At 46.1% G+C, this 22,212-nt stretch overlaps 1 protein-coding gene across 2 annotated transcripts in view; it reads right to left on the bottom strand.

Moving 5' to 3' along the window:
* Positions 1-22,212, bottom strand: part of ADGRD1 (adhesion G protein-coupled receptor D1) — a 177,711-nt gene that overhangs the window by 146,643 nt on the left and 8,856 nt on the right. Inside the window, exons 3-6 of one of the 2 annotated variants that reach the window (XM_058425840.1) lie at positions 18,008-18,091; positions 15,573-15,668; positions 12,988-13,110; positions 2,872-3,051 (exon numbers count right to left, since the gene is read on the bottom strand). In XM_058425840.1, the coding sequence (XP_058281823.1) occupies positions 2,872-3,051; positions 12,988-13,110; positions 15,573-15,668; positions 18,008-18,091 (483 nt within the window). The remainder of the gene's footprint in view (positions 1-2,871; positions 3,052-12,987; positions 13,111-15,572; positions 15,669-18,007; positions 18,092-22,212) is intronic. The other variant, XM_032168258.1, reaches the window with a different exon arrangement.

Consider the following 22,212-nt stretch of genomic DNA (forward strand, 5'->3'; position numbering starts at 1 on the left):
AAGGAAGGGAAGAAAGGAAAGAAGGGACAGAGAAAGGGAGGAAAGGAAGGAAGGGAAAGGAAAGGAAGGAGGGAAGGAGGGAAGGGAGGGAAGGAGGGAAGGGAGGGAGGGAGGGAGGGAAGGAGGGAAGGGAGGGAGGGAGGGAAGGAAAAAAGGGAGGAAAGGAAGAAGAAAGGGAGGAAGGAAAAAAGAAAGAAAAACAATCCAATTTTTAAAATGGGCGAAAGATCTACCTCACCAACCCATAGAATGTACAACACCGAGAGCAAATGCTAATGTGAACTATGGACTTTGGGTGACAATGATGTGTCACTGTAGGTTCATCCAATGTAACAAATGGATCATTCTGGTGGGGGAATGTCCATAGTGGGGGAAGCCGCGCCTGTGTGGAGGCGGAGGGTAATGGGAATTCTCTGAACTTTGCACTCAATTTTTCTGTGAATCTAAAACTGTTCCAAAAAATAAAATCTGTTAAAATCTAACAGCAATACAGGCATTCCGTGGCGCCCACAAACCCAGTCTGCAGCGGCCAAGGAGCGGATAAGCACAGTAATGAGCTTTCCCTGAGGACGCGGCTTCTGTGCTGACTGCGGTGCGTGGAAGGGCGGCTGCCCCGTCACGAGGTGGCCCCTACTCACCTCCCCCATCAGTAACACGAGAGATGAAGAGCCTGCCTTGCCAGTCTTTTTATTTCCAAGAGAAATTGGAAAATCTTAATTTTAAAATGAAATCATAACTAATGATCGTAAATCATTCCAAATATTGTTCTTACAGACATGGTCTACGCAATCACAATCTAGGACCACAAAACCCATCTGAGGACCCAACTCAGCCCACAGGCCATTGGCATCAGCCTCTGCTCTAAGCGAGGGTGTATAATGTTAACCAACATGGGAGTGAGTTGGTAGAGGGAAGACCAACCTCCCTGCTCATTCAGGAACCTCCATCAACCAGCTTTTGTGTTACTCTTCTCTCTGGCACAAGAACCACACTCATCAACAAGAATGTTCATCAGACTTTGACTGTCAGTTCCCCCACAAAGGGTCCCTTTGTTCTGCCAGCGTGTGTGGTAAGCTGTCCTCCTGAGCTTGCTGCTGGGAGGAACAGGGCAGCCCTTTTAAAGGACACACATCACCTCCAGCCAGCTATGCATCTTAGGTCACCCGGAATGACATCAGGGCTTCTTGCCCAAGACTGTGCAACTTTCTGATAATTTTGAGTCTGGAGCACGCTTGGACCCTAGGCTGGTCCAAAGTATTATTGCCCCTGAGTTTGAAAGCAAGAATAACAAATGCCTTCAATGCACACAAGAGAGCATATTGCCACCCAGAAGTGTTTCTAATTGTCGCCCTTTCCCTGGGTGGAAAAGCAGCCAGAGTTGAGCATACTTTACCTTTGTTCAAGGTCAAAGAACCTAATGGGTGCCTGAAACCATGTTCCACCAGCCCCAGGGAGCACAGAGATAAGCTGCTTACAATCGGACTCTGATAGCAAGTGGAACAGGAAGGTCACGGACAAGGTTCAGATGGTTCTGTGTCAGGGTAGGGAGGCAGAGATTATTTCTGACCTTAGGGACCACAGAGGGCAAATTTGAAGTAGATGTTTGCTGAACTGCCCCACTTTACAGAGGTGGAGGTACAAGCTGGTCCGAGCACACCGAGCATCCACAGAAGAAGGCAAACACCTTCTGGGCCCACTGTGCCATCATTCCATGCTTTATGCATAGCAGCCCACTTAGTTCTCACAGTCACCCTATGATGTAATACTGCTATTACTGTCATATTATGAATGAGGAAACTGAGGCATAGGGCAGTTACGGAAGGTGCCCAGGTTCACACAACTACCAACATCCAGAGGCGGGATTTGATCCAGCCTGTTTGGCTCCAGAGTTCACACTTTTTAATAACTGGGCCATGCAGCCTCCCTTAAGAACGAGCCAGAAAATGGATTTCCCTTAAATACATCGAAGATGTTTCTTACCAGAGGAGACCATCCTAGGCTTTTGTGCTTCCCCCTCCACCTCTGCCCTTCCCTTGTTGGGCTCCAGTCCTAACTAGGCCCCCACTCCATGCCACCCTGAGTCCTTCTGCGTCCCCTGCCACCTGTTCCCCTTCTCCAGCTTCCACTTCAGACCTTCGTCAGCCTCTGCGGCCTCCCACCCCACGTCCATGTCTCAACACCCACCTGCAAACTCAGTCAACGTGCAGGGACCCCCGTCCTCTTCCCACACATCCAGGGCCCCTCCCTCCTCCAAGACCACACACAGCCCAGCGCTTCACGCCCTCTCCCCCAGCCCCTTCCTCTGCTCCCCGATTCTTCAGCCTCTTTCTCCAAAAGCTTCTTCTCGTCATGCTTTAAACAATTTCAAGTCTATACCACTAAGAAGAAGGAAGAAGATGAGGGGGAGGAAGAGAAAGAGGAAGAGACAAAGAATATGAGAGAAAAAGTAGGATGAGGAGGAAGAGGGAAAATGAGAAGGAAAAGAAGGAGAAATGTAACCACTGCTTGCACTTTGCACACCATGTCCTCAGCTTAATTTCCTGGAAACCGTGAGGTAAGTACTGTTAATATCATCTGCACATCACAGGTGTGATCACTGAGGTCAGTGTGGCCGGGTAACCTACCGCAGTCACACAGCGCACGGGCAGAGGGAGCCCAGGCTCTGCATCACCCAAAGGCGGCTTACCAAGGGCACGTCCTTGCCTCTCCCCATGTACATCCCCAGCAACCCTTAAAGGAAAGGAGCTCGAGTGCCAGGAGGCAGCAGCATCCCTGGGCCCCTTGGGCTGCATTGGGCTCCTCAGCGTCCCGTTCTCAGAGAGGACTCCACTCCTCCAGGCAGAGCCTCCCGGGGCCGACGCTGTCACTCACCTGGGGGGCTGAAGGAGGCCTCCCATGTCATGGAATTGTCCCGCGTGTACAGCTCCACAGAGCCTCTGCCGCCGCTGGAGCAGACTTTGAACCCATTGGAGATGACCTGTCCCCCATACGCAGAAGGGATTGGTCTAGACTGTTCTCCTTGTGTCTTCCAGAAAAAAGAAAATGTGACCCCTGAGGAGAGGAAAGTCACAAGATCAGTTATTCACGGAGAGCAGGGGACTTGACTTCTCACAAGCACATGGTTCTCTTTGCTTTTTATTTTTCATTCGAAAAGCGTTTTGTCCCCATTCTAAAGGTGGTGTACGTTCAGTTCAGAAAATCCAGACAGTAATATTTGCTCATGTTTATTAAGGGCTCACACAGGGCCAGGCACTTTTCTAGGAGTCTGAAATGAATTCTTGCCTTTTAAAAAGTACAAAAGTCCTGCTTCATCCCCATTATACCGATGAAGGAACTGAGGCTAGTTCACTCAAGGTCACCAGTGACTGCTGAAGCTCGCTGCAGCCCCAGGCGGTTCCCCGCCCCCGCTCCCCGGGAGCATGCAAATGTGAAGACCTACACCCTCCAGGTTTCTCTCCTATTCCTCCAGAAATGCCCTTAGGGTGGCTCCTTCCTAAGCCTCTTCTATAAATAGATTTCACAAAGACATGAACCATCTCAGGCACACTGGTTTATAAACAACATTTCTATAAAATTTGCCCCGCCGTGAACTTCCTCCAATGTCCATAAATACACTTTCACGTTGTCATTTTTATGTCTGCACAGCAGCGCATTCTAAACAAGTACCACAGTCTTTTTTTTTTTTAAACAACAATCCCCTGTTGCTGGATCTTAAGGTTTTCTTCCACTTTTTGAAGAAATTTTCAAACAGAACTTGAAGCAATTTTTTTTGCATATCTCAGATTATATGCCTTTAGGATACATTCCCAAGAGGGGATTTCTTGCCAAAGGGAAGCACGCTTTTAAGGTTGTTGATATCTTCAATTGTTCATTTCCCACAGTTGGCTACAGAGAGGCCAGCAGCTGAAACCTTTTTCAAGACCCCAGTCTGCACATTAGTGGTAAGTCCTGACCCCAGGCCCACGCTGCAGGGGAGGAGGGATTGCACCTGGACTAAATGGTCTGAGCGACGCACGTTAGCATGAATGAGCTGGCTCATTAGTTCATTTTGCCTGCGCCACTAGAAGCAGATAGGACATCCCTCAAATGTGTTGTGGCAGTATATTACAGTATATTACGACAATTAGATATTGTACCTTTGTGGGTGCAAAGTCCTACTGTGATCAGTGTAAACATGGAAAACAGTGTAATTTTTATGATCTTGATGTGGGATTTCTCCATCTTTTTACCATAAGAGGAACTGCAGGCCGGGCGCGTGGCTCACGCCTGTCATCCCAGCACTTTGGGAGGCCGAGGCAAGTGGATCACGAGGTCAGGAGATCGAGACCATCCTGACTAACATGGTGAAGCCCCGTCTCTACTAAAAATACAAAAAATTAGCCAGGCGTGGTGGCGGGCACCTGTAGCTACTCGGGAGGCTGAGGCAGGAGAATGGCGTGAACCTGGGAGGCGGAGCTTGCAGTGAGCTGAGATTGTGCCACTGCACTCCAGCCTGGGTGACAGAGCGAGACTCTGTCTCAAAAAAAAAAAAAAAAAAAAGAGGAACTGCAAAAGCCTAGCTCCTGAGCATGGCCCCCACCTACCCTGACCGCTGTTCTGCACTCACACCCACTGGTCTGGGGGCCAGGCTCTCTGCTGAAGGGGCAGTCGGGGCAGGGCCTGGCTGGAGGCTCCGTGGAGCTTGGGCGTCTCTGGCGTTGCATTTTGGAGCTCTGGTTGTCTCTATTCCTCTTCTCTGCCTCCAGTAGTATCTGCCCACCTGGCCTTTCTTTGTGTATAAACTCGTGTGTGTGTGTGTGTGTGTGTGTGTGTATGTGTCACTAGCTGCCTGTCTGGACTCTGCCTGTGACAGCTGGAAATACATCCAGCTGCCTCACCCCCACCAAGCCTGGCCCGGGCACATGGGTAAGAGGGTTCAGTGGTGCTGAGAGAGAACACGGGCCCAGAACTGGTTCAAAGAGGCCCATGATGGGACGGTGGGCACAGGGGACAGGCAGAAGGATATTTGCCCTGGGCTTTATTTCTATAAATAGTGCCAAATTTAGACCTTAGGCCTTACCTTCACATGAGGTTATGGACACAGTCTTAGAGAGTCACTGACTTCAAAGAAGACATTTGTCATTCGTGTATAAGGTGGTGTCTCATTGCCCACCGTCCTTTCTGTGATGCCTTATGAATTAACGTATCTGTTAGAAGTCTTTCAAATGTCTTGTGACGATATATCAAGACAACTATACCTTTGTGAGTTCAAAGCCCTCCCAGGATTCATGAACAACACAGCATACATTTCATAACCCTGGTATGGAATTTCTCCATTTTATTTTTTAAGAGAAGAAGAACCTCAAAAAAATTGGAAGGGGCCTGGATCTTTCTGGACCTCTGAGAGGCTACAATGTACAACTCCAAGCCCTGCGGCGTCTGTCCTTAGGGCTCCTGGGAAAGAAAAAAGCCCTCACAAATGCCCAGTAACGTGGGTCACCGCAGAAGGGTGCGACTGTGGGGGCTGCACAGAGGCCTGGGGCAGCTGACGCTGGTGTCCCCAGACCTGGCGGGCGCCACCCACACCTGCCTCATGAACCGGCTTCCTGCAACACCTGCCTTGTGCTCTGAGGGGCACAGAAGCCAGGACAAACCCCCAAGCCTCCCGCCACTTCCCTCCACACTCAGAAACAACCCATTTCACAAGGAAGTCAGCACAGTGCGTTGTGAAATTTTTGTTATGAAACAAACTCCCAGTAGGATTCATGGAAGTTAATTTTTTCCAAAAACTTTGCTGCATTTTAAAATTCCTTTCACTCAATGCAAAATGAGCCTGTCTTGGCCAAATGTCTTTCTGTTCAGGAAGAAAAATAAAAATAAAAAAATTCCATGTGGTGTTAGGTAAGAGTAGATTGAAGGCCATCCATGGTGCCGGTAACCAAGATTTTCATTTAGTTAACTCAACCCACAAAACAATGACTTCTACCTGAGCAACAGCTTATATTTAAGTATCAATTCACGTCTTCATAGAGTCATAACAAATTCACAATGTGCCTTCCATATTAGCCTTTTAAGGAACTTTGCCTCATGGAGTTGGGCCATCAAGACAACAAGGAAAAATCTGAAGGAAAGAGAAATAAATACAATATTGACAAACTAATCTGATAATTTTTTCTTGTTATAAGCACTGAATCCTAAAACATCCAAAAAATAAAATGAGAAAAGATCTTTTTTGACGAGATAAAAAAAGGAAAAATAAAAATCTAGGAGTCATAAGAAAAGACTAATGAATTTGTGTGCATAAATATAATATTCTGCAAGGCAAAAAAAATTACCATAACAAACTCAAAGACAGACAACCATCAAGGGAAAGAATATTTGTCATAGATTTACTAGATGAGAAGTTAATTCCCTTCATATGTAAAGACCACTGCATAAAACAAAGGATGATTTCTAGCAGGTGAGGAGAACTTATATGGGCTGAGGCTAAATCCTCCCAACAACCTGTGAATTAGGGGTCATTACTGTCCCCATTTCATAGGGGAGAAAACTGAAGCACAGAGAGGTGAGGTAACTTGCCCAAGGCCACACAGCTGGTCTGGGATGAGTCAGGATTTGAACCCAAGCAGCCTGGATCTGGAGTCTGCGTTTGTAACCACTGTGCTGTGGCTCCTGCCCTTCCCTTGGAGATCATGCATGGAGCTGCCCTTCCCAGGCCCACAGACTCAGCAGCGTGATCAACACATGCCAAAGAAGCAGGGGGCCAGGAGGGCACGAGGTTCTACAGGCGTGTGGGCCCGCCTGGCGTCTGTACCCCCACCCCAGTCACTGCAGACCACACACCTGAAGGCTGACTCGGGCTGGGCCGATCAGAATCACCAGGACTGACTCAGGCATGGGCAGGTCACCTGACAAAACCAGAACTTGGAGCTTCTGAGCGGATGCTGCTCCCACACCAGGAAAGCAGCCTTGAGAACAGAGCCGGAGCGAGGCAGGGACAGGGTCTGATGGCCGTCCTGGCACCCGGACCAGCCTGTGGCCCACCCCGTTTCCCAAAGAGCCACGAGGATGCGCGTCCCACACATTTTCACGCAAGACTCAGAGCCCGTTCCCCGGCTGCCTCATGGGCCCTGTGCCTGGTGTGGCCAGGAGGAGACACTCGTTTGTATATCGAGCCTTTAAAATTCTCACTCCACACCCCCACCCCAAAGCCCCACTCTAATCGCTTCCTGAAATGCCTGGGGCTGTAGGACACTCACTTTCCCCACGGGAATAAGAAATTCTTCCCTTTCCCCTTTCCCTGCCCCTCTAACAAAGCCACACGCAGGCCATCCTGGGGAATGGCCACTGCCTTCAGCCACAGCAAGGGACAGCAGAGAGTCCTGCAGGCTGAGGACAACTGGAAAACGCTGGCCCTGCCTTAAGGGGCGGTCACTCCTTACCCCGACCAGCTGCTGCCTGTGGGGTGCAGGGGAGCAGTTCTCATATTTTAAGAGAAGTCAGAAGTGTAGATTTTTAAATGAAATTTTCCCATATATAAAGGTTGAATTTTTCTGAGACAGTGTCTTGCCCTGTGGTCCAGGCTGGAGTGCAGTGGTGCAGTCATGGCTCACTGCAGGCTTGACCTCCTGGGCCCAAGTGATCCTCCCACCTCAGCCTCCTGAGTAGCTAGGATGACAGGTACACACCACCTCGCCCTGCTAAATGTTTTTTTTTTTTTTTTTTCGTAGAGATGGAGTCTTCCTATGGTGCCCAGGCTGGTCTGAAACTCCTGGGTTCAAATAATCCTCCTGCCTCGGCCTCCTAAAGTGTTGGGATTACAGGTGTGAGCCACTGTGTCCTGCCAGAATCGAATGTTAATTTTAAAAGAAAAACACTGAAAGCACCGGAAGAAATTCCATTACTGGAAACCTCGTGGGTTAGGGTATTTGGATCCACCCACCTGGCTGGAGACAATCTAGAAAGTCTCACTATAAAAACAGAAGATCAACACAGCGCCCACCAAACCAAGCACGTATAGTCAGCTGCAGATTCTGGGATGTGGTATCACGTGAGTTGCGAGAATCACCTGGAGAGACTGGCTAAAAATGCAGATTCCCAGGCCTTGTCCACTGAGACTTGGAATCAGCACGTCCTGGTTGGGGCCTGGGAACCTGCAGTTGCTGCCATCCAGGGCCTATGAGCTGTACTTGGAGATGCACGGTACCACAGCATCGTGCAGCTCAGGCTCATCTTGCATCCTCTCTGGGCCTCGGTTTCCCCATCTGTTCAAGGAGTGTGCTGAATGAATGCTTCTCGGAGGATCGTCTGCTCCACAGGCCTCCAAGCCCCCTGACCCCAGATCACCTGAGTAAGAGAGTAGCTAGATCCCTGCCAGGCCCGTGTCCCCCAGGCCCCTCTGGAAATTTCTATCCTAAAACTCCACCTGCAAGTATTTTAGCATATCGTTGACAGCTTTTTAAATTTAGGAAACAAATGTACAGGGGGAAAAGTCAACTCAAAGCTGAGAAGAGGGAAATGGCCGTGCAGAGATGCTCCAGCTGCTGCCTCGGGACCTCAGCAGCCTCCCTGGGGGTTATAAGCAGAAGAAGTTCTTAATGCGTGTGAGGAAAAAGCGAAGGAAACATCCACAGAGGGAGGAAGGTGAAGCTGAGGGGCTCATCAGGGAGGCTGTGTTTCCCAGGAGCTGCCAAAGCCATTCACAGTAGAGCTGGAACTAGAAGCAATGGGCGGAAGTTACTCGAGACAGAATCTAGCCCAATATGAGAAATAACACACTAAAAGTCGAGGAGTCTGACAACGGAATGGGCTTCTTTTTCTGCCGTTGTCCGTGTTTTTACTTGTTATATCAAATAACATTAACTTAACTGACATAGCAATAAATCAGAGGTAGAAATGAGAGAAAGCAAGGAAGAATCACCTGATAATCTGCACCTTGATGCTGGAAATGACCTTTTTTGGATTTTATGCAATCAGTTCCCTTTCATTTACTTTATTATGGAGAGAAACTTCACATGAGATCTACCTCCCAGCAACATGCTTGAGTGTCCAGTCAGTATCGACTAGAGGTTCAGTGTTGGGGAAATGACTTCTCTAGGAGTCGTGAATGGCCCTTGTTCAGTATTCAAGTGAAGGTGCAGCAAACCCTGGATGGAGATGCATTCAACGTGCAGTATCTATGGTGTGCCAGGCACTGAGAACTCATCACTGGCCAAGACAGACTCAGTCCTCGTCCTCACTGAGCTGAAGACCAAGCAAGGGAGACGGAAGTGACAGGCCATCATCGGTGGTGCAAGTTCTAGGAAGAAAGGTAGGGGGAGCGATAAGGGCATGAGACAGAGGACCTCGCCTGGACTGGAGCTCATCCCTGTAAAGATTACACCTGAGCTGAGCTTTCAGGGTCTCCAGGTAGGTGAAAGAAGGTGCTAGAACATTCCAGCAAGTGCCCCTTCCTATTTTCAGCTTCCCCACCTGTGTGCTCACTGGTCAGGGGAGTTGAGAGAGAGAATCCTGAGTATTGAGGGAACAGACTGTGTTTTCTAAGCTTAACATTCAAGAATGGCCAGGGATCCAAACAGCCTTTTCCTCTCCAATGTTCTCCACAGCTGCCCCATTAGCAGCAAGCGACCTTAGGAACATGTCCCCAGAAGGCACCATTTGCCGAAAGACAGGACCCACAGTAGCTCCTAGAATGAAGGCAGGCACACAGGCAGCAGAGAGACTCTGGAAGAAGCAGGGGTGGAGGGAGGGCCCAGAGCGGGGGTCTGGAGCGGGGCTGCAGCAGGGACCTCTGCCTTCTGTGGGCACCCTCGGGGGATAGCCACGTTTCTCAGCATCAACCCTGTCCCCTGAAACATTATTTGTTAAAAAATCAGCTGAAAATATGAACAGAGACCACATCAGGATTTGGAAATCAGAAATATAAAAGCAGTGGGCCTGTTAGGCAGGGGCCGGAGAGCACTTCTCTATTTAAATGTTGTTTTTTGTTATAAGAATAACAGGTTATAAATTTGGGCCCACACCAATAAGTGTAGAGGAGGACTCACTCAACACATCTGAAAAGGCTAATTCAATGCTTCCCACGTTCTAATCATTCACAATTTTTATCAGATCTGAATAACACCTGAATTAGGATTCTTAGGGAATATTTTCCTTTACATCTACCCATTTTTAAAGCTCAATGCTCACTGAACTCTCCTCTTAAATAATACATATGAAAACTCATTTCTGATGCGCCCATTATATTAAAATGAAAACATAACCATTGATTTTTGTTTTCGTTGCTCCAAGCGCCCCCTGAGAAGGCCTCCTCTGCCTCCTGCTACAGGGACTTTAATTTGGAAAATGCTGGGCGGGTCTTCCCTGTTCACGGCTTGTTTTCCCGCACACACAAGTACAAGCTCATCGGGGCCCCAGGAGAATCCGCCTGAGCCAAGGATACAGCAGAGGAAAGTGGGAAGGGCATGCCATGGCCCTCGCACAGGCTCACGGTCCGGTCACCTTGTGAAGCTGAACTCAAGACCCAGGGGGGCCCAGTGCAAAATGCCCCACCTACCCTCTGCATCTGCATCAGGCCTCACGAGAGCAGCCCTCACCAAGCCAGCATTGATTGAAGGTTCCCTGACTTGGTTTCCTTTCTTTTCTTTTTCTTTAAGTGAGAGACAAGATCTCACTGTGTTGCCCAGGCTTGGTCTCAAACTCCTGGGCTCACGCAATCATCCTGCCTCTGCCTCCCAAAACACTGGGATTACAGGTGTGAGCCACCGCACCCCTGGCTTTGTTTTGTATCTGGCCATGCTCTAAAGAAAGTGGCCACGTGAACAATATCTTAAAAGTTCTGCTTAACCGCGACACAAAAGAAATGGCCAGCAGTGGGACATGAAGCCTGAGTTTGTGGCTCTTTCTTCCACCCAGGTTCTTGTGTGTCTCATGTTGGGGGCATGAAATGACTGAATACATGTCTGGGATTAGACCAAGGAGTGGTGCAGAGTTGGGGCCCAAACAAGGGTATGTGGCTATTATGATCAGTTCAACCACAACGGCCCCTCTGTCAGAAGTCACCCTCCAAGCAGGCAAAGTGGTGTTCTTAGAAATGATACCCTAGTGAAGAAGGGCAAGTTTGGAATCATGGACACATGAGCGATAAACCCAAATGGCCTCCGACAGCTGGACCAACCACGTGCCAGGAATATGCTGTAATAGTTCGTCCAGTCTTCACAGGAACTCTATGGGAAGGTCCTTTTCTTCACTCACTTTACAGAAAAGGCTTTTCAAAGGGAAGCAGTGGTTGCCCAAGATCCCCACGAACAGGTCGGAACCGGAAGTGGAACCCACGCCTTCTGGCCCCAGAGTTCATGCTGCGGACCGGCTCTGTCCGACCTGAAGATTATTAAGAGGCGAGAAGTCTGGTGCGGGCTGAGGGGAACTGGAGACGGAAGTCCAGGGCCACCGCGACTTAGCTCCAGCCAGCCAGAGAAGTCAGGAGAGATTTCTCAAGAAAAACAGGAAATCTGTGGAAATTTCCTATTTTTCAATGTTGACAGCTAATTTTAAAATTTTAACCCAATGCCTGTCCAACCGAATACAGCCACAGGCCAGAATCAGCTCAAAGCCCTCTCATGTGTGACCCTGGTGTGCAGACAAAACTTGTCCAGTAGCTCTGATTTCCCGCTGGTCCCACCACAGTCTCCTTTCTCGGGTTCCTCATCTGTGATAGTCCCGGGCATGGGAACCCCTGGCACCTGCACCATCCTTGTCCTCAAATGAGATCGATTCCAGCATGGTTGCTGGAGCTTTCTGGATGCCTCTACTCCAAAGAGAAGCCATTCCCTAGAAACCCAGAAAAAGCCACCACAGAGATGCCCCCACCCTTCCCGAATCCAACGCAAGGAAGGAGCACATATTACTCTCCCGTCCTCCTCGCCCCTGCCACCGAGCCCACGCCGAGCCCATGGTTGTTTTTTACTTTGTAAAAATAAATAAGCCTGGGATGTTTATGGAGCTGTTTGAACTCAGGAACAGCTTAAACTATGAGTTTGTAAACCTGACCGTGGTTTTGGGCCTCATAACCATTGCTCCAAATTCTGGTTTCCACAAAGCCCAAGACGTGTCCTCCCACATGTTTTTGCCTTGCTAAGCTGTTGTTTATTTCTACTGGAACATGGTCCACATTGTCCTACAATCATGTACAATGAACTCATCACAGAAGGCCATCTGATGTCCAAAATGCCTTAGAGCTTCATACGAGGCCTGCATTAAGCTTTGTTCCTCCCTAGAAATCATACTTTTCATTTTGCCTGGGAGAAAGGAACTTGAAGGCTCCAAGCTGGTTTGGATGGCAGAGAACAATTTCCCAGAAAACTTGCAACGTGGTCCAGACGTGCATTGCCTGAAGCCTGGATACGAGACAGCAGGTTACACTTCACACGGTAAAAGCAAACCAAAGCAAGTCGATTCCCAGTTTTTCTTTTGCATCTCCGCTCTGTCCATGGCACGACTTTAGCCACAAGCCTGCGACTGCTTGCCAGGGCAGTTCGAGCCACTGCCCAGCCCCTCTCGATAAATGTTAAAGAACCAAAACCAGGCACGAGTGTTCGTGGGTATGCCCTGCCCGCTCACCGTCAACATCCCAGAGCCAGAAATCACACGCAGGCGCCATGCCATCAATTTCCTTCCCACAAATGCCACGGCCCTGTCCAATCCCCACTGTGACGTCGCTGTGTCTGTTTTTTAGGAAGGTTTTTTTTTTTCATCTTTTACAAGATTAAGTATTTTGATCTCACATCTCTGTAAGAGGATGTTATAACCTCCAGCCACCAGGACAAGTCTCTGCTTAGTAACCTCCTTGCCTGTATTCCTCCCTCCCCTGCCCTCCGATCCATCGCTGACATTCTCACACATTCTGCAATTGATGAGAACCTCAGGTTCACATCTGCCAGTCACCAGAGGAGCAGGTGCTCCCTGATAATGAAATGCATGACAAAGATGCCGCAGGGATCAGCCACTTACCTTCAGGGCCACACTGCTCTGGCTTGCTAATGCAGGAGCTGTTGTACCTGCCATAATAGAGAAGCGTGACTCCCTTTTCCTCTTTCAGGTAAATGCCTTTGTTGACCTTCCCTTCCACAATATCTAAGGAAGAAAAATGACAACATCATATGTTAATAGCCTTCTGAGATTAAAAGTCTGAAGATGTGTGTCAGACCTACAAATAACTTATGTGTAAGTATGTGGTATTAATTGTACATTTATAACATCATATATTATTCTATAATATTAATATTCATAGCATCAGTAATATTTAATTATTAGTAATTAAATTGTAAATAATTTATGTGTGTCAGATAAAATTTAATATTAAATGATATTAATATATTTGTATATAATATGCATGTATTATATACAAATGCATACAGACCTTTGCATATGGATTTCATATTGCATATCATATCATATGATGATGTGATAATTGTGATATTTGCCAACAGATGGGTTACCAAGCGTGGCATGGCGACAGCCTCCTGTCCTGGACTTTGACTGTGCCGACCTGCTTTTCGAGCCCTCCCTACTCCCATCCTCAGGCTGAGCGTTCCAAGTGGAACATTTCAGTGCAAGTGTGAACATGGAACTACAGCTGAACTCCTTCTCCTTTTGAGTTTTAATTGAAATCCCCTGAACCTGGACAGGTAGATTCGGGATTTTAGCGAACCCATTTTCAGGCGCCAGGAGTAAAACCCCGAGTAACATTTTGCATAGTCCCAGGAGAGCCTGCAGGTGACAAGCCCAGCCGGCCGCAAACCCCGAGGGGCACTGCCCCGTCCGATCATCTTGTTGTGTCCTGTTCCCATGGCCAGGGTATCTGATGGTGAGGGTGTGGGGTAAATGGTTTACAGAATAGATAAGTGAAGACTATAAAAATCAGGAGTGAGTAGGAGTTACTGTTAACTGGGGTCATAGTCGCTCAGAGATCTTTGCTACCACATGGGTCGGGGAGAGTGTCTGAACCCCTGGCAGCCATCAGCCCAGCTGAAGACACACGGGAGAGCCATCAGGGTCTGTGGACCTGACCCCAACCCCAGCTCAGGCTTTCCAGCCACATTGTCACATGAATAACCAGGTCTAGGGACCTCAGAGTCTTTCCTTACTGCTTTTAAACTCATTTTTAAATTTTATCCCATTTTTGCTGAAGGAGACCTATATATTGCAAGGTTAAATGGATCACTAGTGGTTGCGTGATTGAGCTAGGCTGTATAAACCCCTAAGTCAGACTGCTTGACTGGAAACATTAGTTTTGGAATCCAATCACCTTACAGGTGAAAGAGCAGTCAGTTTCTGTGTTAGAAAGGATCACAGGGTAAGACCGACAGGGTCAGAACTGGCTTCTACACTGATCGAATAAATGCTTCAGTTTCTGTGTTGAAAAGGATCACAGGGTAAGATCGACAGGGTCAGAGCTGGCTTCTAAGCTGATCTAATAAATGCCTCAGTTGCTACTACCCCTTGTGCTTTGAGCTTCATGTTGAGCCATGTAGGCTCTGGAGGTTATCAAATAAGACAATAATTTAACCATGATTCTTGTGGGTATATGTTTCACAAACAGCTTCTAACGATTTTTTTAAAGTCTAGCTACAGACGAAATGCTGATTTTAATGTTTATAAGAAATCAAATGTTTGACGAGGTATTTTTAAATTAACTTTAATTTCCCATTAAAATGGCATGTTTTTCCTACCCCAAAGAAGACAATTCATTTAAAAATCCAAACAATCTCTATGTTTAGAAAAGGTCTCATCTTGGGTCTGTTTTGTTCTGAAAACAAGCAGCTGGCTTAGAAGATCCTGGGAACTTGAAAGAATATATATACCTTCTAGTGTGGTGGTCCCCAGCATTTTTGGCACCAGGGACCGGTTTCATGGAAGACAATTTTTCCACGGACGGGTTGGAGAGGTTGGTTTTGGGACGATTCAAGTGCATTACATTTATTGTGCACTTTATTTCTATTATTATTATAATATGTAATGAAATAATTATATAACTCACCGTCATGTAGAATCAGGGGGAGCCCTGAGCTTATTTTCCTGCAACTAGATGGTCCCCTCTGGGGGTGATGGGAGACAGTGACAGATCATTGGGCATTAGATTCTCATAAGGAGTGTGCAACCTAGCTCCCTTACATGTGCAGTTCACAGTAGGGTTTGTGCTCCCAAGAGAATCTAATGCTGCTGCTGATCTGACAGGAGGTGGCACTCGGGTGGTCATGCGAGTGATAGGGAGCAGCTGTAAATACAGGTGAAGCTTCACTCACTCACCCACCACTCACCTCCTGCTGTGCAGCCCAGTTCCTAACAGGCTACGGATTGCTGCCAGTCTGTGGCCCAGGGACTGGGGACCCCTGCTCTAATGTATTGCAATCTTCCTTTAGACTTCACCCTAGTGGTTATTTTTTAACACCTTGGATCTGCTCTCTTGACTGGGACATTGCTCACTTGCTAGCCAAGACATAGTGAATTCAGATACTACCAAACAGAATTGGCCTTAGAATTCATCGTAGATCCAAACTTGACAGAACGAAGAACAAAAGTACATAAATGCTCACCTACGGTTGCAGAGAGATTTGAGTAGGCAGAGTCATTGGAATACACAAAGGTAGCATTACGGGAAGGAAGCACAGTGAGCTTGTGGGTTCGGGACGCTGGGTGAAACAACAAAAAGAAAAAGCACAGCAAGTGAGTGAGACAAAAGACAAATGGGACCAACATATCTCTCAACCTGCAGCAGGCACGAGGAGGGGCTCTTTCATCCAAGAGCACCCTGGACTTTCTCTTTGGACCTCATGTCCCCCAGCCTCCACCACCCTTGTTTACTTTGGTCAGCAGCTCGGCCACTCCAATGGCCCCACTCAGTTCCCACGCCAGGGCGTGATGGCTGCTGAATTTGGCTGCAAGCGATAGTTCTAATTTCCTGGCTCCAACACCTATGCGGATACTTAGTTGAGAGATATGAAATTGAACTTGGCCACTTATAACACAGGCTCAACAAAAAGATGAATGGTTATGATGTCACAAGGACTGATGAGACAGACACTCTGCACGAAAACGACTGCGTGAGATGATGACAAATGGACAAAACGACGGAGAGTTCGGCAACAAACGACAAAGCTGCACATCCTCAAAAGGCTTGCCAAAGCCATTCGCCTGTCCCCAGCAGCAAAATGTGCTCATGGGGTCTGTTCTTTTCTTTTCTCCCTTAAGAAGCCTGTAATCAAATTGAAATATGCCAGCATAGCATTACAACCTAGAGAAGGCATCCAGTAGGGAAGTGCAGAGAAACCTTCCACATTGCAGTGTTCCAGGACAAACGGATATATTAGTGCTTTACCGGAGGTCAATACATTCAGGGAACAAAATTCAGCCACAGTGTGTAACTGTATCTGTGTAATTCTATCACCTTAGGAGAAGAATTTTTCATAGGTAAAGGTCTCAGAGCACCAAGAGTTACTGATTTAAGCCACCACAATGAGTTCAGGTATAGGGGTGAGGAGAGAAAGACACTGAGAGTTATTCAAGCTCTTGTTTGGAAAAACTCCTAGCATTTTCGTTGCTGGGTCCTGGAACAGTGAGCTGTTTCAAGAAGGCATTTCCACTTGATGAAATGACCCTCTTTCCACGGCTTTAAAATAAAGGCCTTGAAAAAAGAAAACTAGATGCCAACAAGGGAACGTGGTTTGTTTGAACCCGAGCCAGTCGTAAAACAAACTTGCACAAGGGCTTTCTCAGCCCTGCCAGGCCGACCCTTTGGAAAAGACATCTGGCTCTAGGGTGGTTTCCAAATGTGGCCATATTGCTGCCCTACAGGCAGGCGGATGAGAGCGATGCTGGGCAGGGAGTGCGTGGCACCCACGCAGGTGCCCTTCACCGAGTGTGTGCTCCTCAACTGCGCCCCGCTCTGAGAACACCAGCAACAGAGGCAGCACTGATGGTTCTCAGTTTGCAAATTTCAAGGAAACATTTCAGAAGCTTCAGTGGTGATGTCCAGCAACATATTAAATCACAGGAGTGAGGAAAATGCCAGTGTGTCAATGTGGAAATCACAGTCACCGGCAATACATAGTTTTAAAACTAAAATGCCTCCCACGGAACCAGAACAGGGACGACCGAAGCACGTGCTAGAATTGCTGTACAGTAAACCCTCGCCGCCCATGTCAGCCATCTGACATGATCAAGAGCAATCAGTAAATAAAAATGGAAAACCGTCCTAAGTCATACAAAACTTAGGGTTTTTAAAAAGTCCTTATTAGAAAGGAAAAAAAAATACCCAGGAAGATGTGAGGTTTCTCCTACCAGCAAATGTCTGAATTAACTCAAACAGAGACTATTTGGAATTGGGTCTCATTGGAAACGTCTTAGGCGATGCTTAATCTTTTCAAATGGAGCTGATGTGTGGAGAAGCTGATTGGTAGATGGGGATGCATTTGCTGAATGAAACAGGGGCCCTTCAAACATGTGAGTTGGTCTTAGTTGGCATCACCTTTGACATCTGCTTCAAATAGGCCCCTGCTGTGGCCAGCGTGCAGATGACGCCAGTCCATTCAACCTAGAAAACAGACTCCTGACTTGCTCATCGAGGCGTCCTCAGGCCAGCTTCTGTTTCAAGATTGTTGGGGAAAATGCACATTTTAATCATATTTTGAATCAGAAATTCTCCCATTCAATATATAATAGCTCTCTCTATAGAAATTCTAGTAAAATACTTTGTGGCCTGGCACAGTGGCTCATGCCTGTAATTCCAGCACTTTGGGAGGCCAAGGCCGGAGGATTGCTGAGGCCAGGAGCTTGAGACCAGCCTGGCAACATAGCAAGACCCCATCTCCACACAAAAAAAAAAAGCTTTGAAATAACTATTATGGGAAGTTACACAAGTATTTGTTCATCTCTATCACCCTGGCTTCAAAGCAGATTCTGTCCACATCTGCTCCCCTGATGGCCCTGGGATTCCCGGGCCCACAGCCACTCTCAGCACCCATGTCTCTACCTCCAGTTGTATCCTGAAGTTCATGGATCCCATCCACATTCTCCAGCGGCCAGTAATGGGAAGCAGATGCCAACACCTGAAATCCTTGGGGAAAAAAGAATAAAAGTTTTAAATCATCATTAGAGGGGAAAGAACTAAAGGGTAAGAACCGCTTAGCATACACATTATGGGGGAAGAGTAAAAGGATCACATGGCTATGGGAGATACTGAAAACTTATTTAATAAAATTCAACACACACTCTTGGTTAGAAAAGGAAACTCTTAAATTAGAAGTTGGTAAATAGTTCCTTAACTGGACAAAACAGGGTAAATAGGAATAGATGCCTCTTGTTGCACGAAAACAGAAGCCACTGCATTTACCGGTGACATACTAGAAGCTTGCCCATTCATGTCAGGAAAAGATAAGAATGTTCCATATCCCGCTGTTATTACCATTGTTTTAGAGTTAATATCTAATGCAATCATACTATAGAAAAAAATAAGGGTAAAATCATTTTAAAAGAGGAGAAAACTAACATGAATGGTAAGCCAGACACCGAGGTCCTCAACAAGCACTTCCTCATTTCATGCTCACAATAATCTGTAAGAGAATTGAATTCTTAGCCTATTTGTAAAGACAGGAAATGAAAGTCTTGCACAAAATCTCACTGCCAGCTCATTGTAGATGCAATACTCACAGAGTAAGTCTTTCTCAATTTAATCCTGGTCATTCCATTTTCCCTCTATGCTTCCTCCACACTAAGCATTACTCAGTTCAAAATTTCCTCATGATCCTTGTACTTTGAGTAAACATAACTTTATGCAGGTATGTTATTTTCTATTCTGCTCTTCTCATTGAATGCTATATGAATTATTTCTCTGTTTCTATCTAGTCCTCATAATTGAGTTTGGGTAACAGTCTCTTGAATGGCTGCCCCATAACAGGTTTAACCATTCTTCTGCTAATGAACAATCAATAGCTTCCATCCTTATTCGTACAGGTGGCGCTGACATGAGTGGCTTTATGCATACAATTTTAGTCTTCTCTGGGATTAATCCTGTGGGATTCATTCCCAGAAGTGGAAATAATGGGTCCGATGACTAAACAATAATCAACTGCCCCAAGTGACGGCTAGATCATAGAAAAGGACAGACTAATAGTCTTTATGTTAGTCCTTGTTTTAAAAAAAAAAACTTTTTAAAGAGGAGATAATAAGATCATTATTTTCAAATGATGTATGCCTGATAACCAAAGTGGAAAACGATTACAAATAGGAAAAGAATTTCGTAAGTGAAACACTATTACAAACAATAAAAGAATTTAGCAAGGAGGCTTGTACAAATTTAATATACAAACGTCAATTGCTTTTCTGTATTCCAACAATAATGCTACAAAAAAAGAAGAAGAGTTCTCCTAAGTGCAGCCAACAAAAAGAAAATATTTATGAACACAAGAATAAGAATTGTACAAGATTTTCATGAAGAAAGCAAAAAATAATAATTCTGAGGGACGTGAAAGAACCCTTGAATGCATGAAGGATTCAACCTATTCTTGGAAAACCCGACTCAATGTCATAAACTATACTTTAATCTATGAGTATTAGGAAATTTGTTGTAAAAATGCTGAGAGGATTTTGTGGGGGAGATGTCTGATTTTGGAGCTTTTATAAAAAATAAGCAAGAAAATCTGGAGAAGAAACAGAAGAGGATAAAGAGAGGAGATTCACACTCAATGATAAGGCACAGCATAAAACTACAATAAAGATGGCTGATTGCTACACGCGGATAGACAGTTCAGCGGGAGAAAAATCCACAAAGATCCCTAAGTACATACGGAAATTTAGTTTGTGATAAAGGGGGTCTTTTATTTTTTATTTACTTATTTATTTTTTGAGATAGAATTTTGCTGTTGTCGCCCAGGCTGGAGTGCAATGGCGTGCTCTCAGCTCACTGCAACCTCCACCTCCTGGGTTCAAGCGATTCTCCTGCCTCAGCCTCCCGAGTAGCTGGGATTACAGGCACCCACCACCATGCCCAGCTAATTTTTGTATTTTTAGTAGAGACAGGGTTTCACCATGTTGGCCAGGCTTGTCTCGAACTCCTGACCTCAGGTGATCCACCTGCCTCAGCCTCCCAAAATGCTGGGATTACAGGCGTGAGCCAACGCGCCTGGCCCCAAAGCTGGTCTTTTAAATTAGAGGAGAAATATTATTCAACAAAGACATTGGAAGCAGTTCACCACCTGGAAAAAATTAAGATCCCAACCTCACTCTTTATACCAGAACAATTTCCAGATAGATCAAAATTTATATGTAATAAAATAAAACAAAACACAAAAGCTTCTGCAGAAAACAGCCGATACATTTGACAACATACCTTTTTAAAATTTCTGTGCAGAAAAAAAAAATCGAGCAAAATCAAACCGAGGAGTATTATTTATATAATACATATTACAGAAAAAGGTACTGATTTCTTTTTAGAGGTATTAAATGTATTATATTAGTAAAACTCCTACTATTAAAAAGAACCAACCGAATATTGAGGCAAAGGAGATAATCAAATAGTTAACGAAAAAGAAATAAAAATTATGTATAAATATATCAAATGATGCCCAACCTTGCTCATAAGTTTAAAAAGTATATTAAACAACAATGAGCTTATTAGAGTTCACCCACCAGACTGGCAAGCAAAAAGTTAGCTATACTAAGCTGGCAACTTCCATCACATTTCTGATGGGAGTTCAAATCAGTACACCCCTTCTGAAGGGTAATTTGGCAATATCTATCCCAATTTTAAGTGTACATTCCAGGCCGGGCACGGTGGCTCACGCTTGTAACCCCAGCACTTTGGGAGGCCGAGGCGGGTGGATCACGAGGTCAGGAGATCGAGACCACGGTGAAACCCTGTCTCTACTAAAAATACAAAAAAAATTAGCCGGGCGTGGTGGCGGGCGCCTGTAGTCCCAGCTACTGGGAGAGGCTGAGGCAGGAGAATGGCGTGAACCCGGGAGGCGGAGCTTGCAGTGAGCCGAGATCGCGCCACTGCACTCCAGCCTGGGCGACAGAGCAAGACTCCGTCTCAAAATAAATAAATAAATAAATAAAAAGTACATTCCCTTTGATCTAGTAATTCCACCCCTAGGAATTTATTCTAGAGATACACTCATATATATGATCAAAGACCTCTATGCAAGGCTTGCTTGTTGCAGAATTTTTTAATAGTATCAGAAACCTGAGAACGGCCTAAATGCTCATCTACAGAGCGCTGGCTAAATAAATATAGCACATCTACACTCTGGACTGGAATACAGCTGGGACGAATACTAAGGTTCATAAATGCACTGAGATGGCATATTCTTTCACTGATATTGTCTAGTTTTTAAAAATTAAGGTGACAAAAATGTGTATACTATGAGCTATTTGTGTAAAATATAGTTGGTTCAGGGCAGGGGTGGAGAAGAGAAGAGGAGAGAGAAGAAGAGAGAGAGAGATGTCTGGAGAGATACCGCAGAAACCAATACTGCTGTTTTGGGAGTGAAGAAATAAAAAAACTGAGTGCAGGTGTAAGAAGAAGATTTACATTGCATTATCTTTCTGTTCTATTTGAATTTTTCTTTTTTTCTTTTTTTTTCCTTTGAGACGGAGTCTCGCTCTGTCGCCCAGGCTGGAGTGCAGTGGCGCAATCTCGGTTCACTGCAAGCTCCACTTCCCAGGGTCACTCCATTCTCCTGCCTCAGCCTCCCGAGTAGCTGGGACTACAGGCGCCCGCCACCATGCCCGGCTAATTTTTTTGTATTTGTAGCAGAGACGTGGTTTCACCGTGTTAGCCAGGATGATCTCGATTTCCTGACCTCGTGATCTGCCCACCTTGGCCTCCCAAAGTGCTGGGATTACAGGTGTGAGCCACTGCACCCGGCCTCTATTTGAATTTTTCAATCTGTATTCCTTTAGAAATATTTTAAGGCTTGCTTTCACAATTGAAGTGCCATGGGTAGTTATGAGCATATCATCATTTTCAGATAAGAACTGACGCACCCCATCTAATATCTGAATTTTTGTCCACAGGGTGCCAAACATCCACACGTGTCCCGTTCCTTGGTTCCACTTTTCAATTTGCATCTGTCCCTCCAGTTTCATGTACACAAGTTCAAAATGCAAGCCAAGGACAAAGTTAACTCTGTAATATGAGCTAAAGAGAAGTATCTAAACAATAACTTAAGTGTCTTG

This window comes from Hylobates moloch, unplaced genomic scaffold, assembly GCF_009828535.3.
Source record: "Hylobates moloch isolate HMO894 unplaced genomic scaffold, HMol_V3 SCAFFOLD_12, whole genome shotgun sequence".
Lineage (NCBI taxonomy): Eukaryota > Metazoa > Chordata > Mammalia > Primates > Hylobatidae > Hylobates > Hylobates moloch.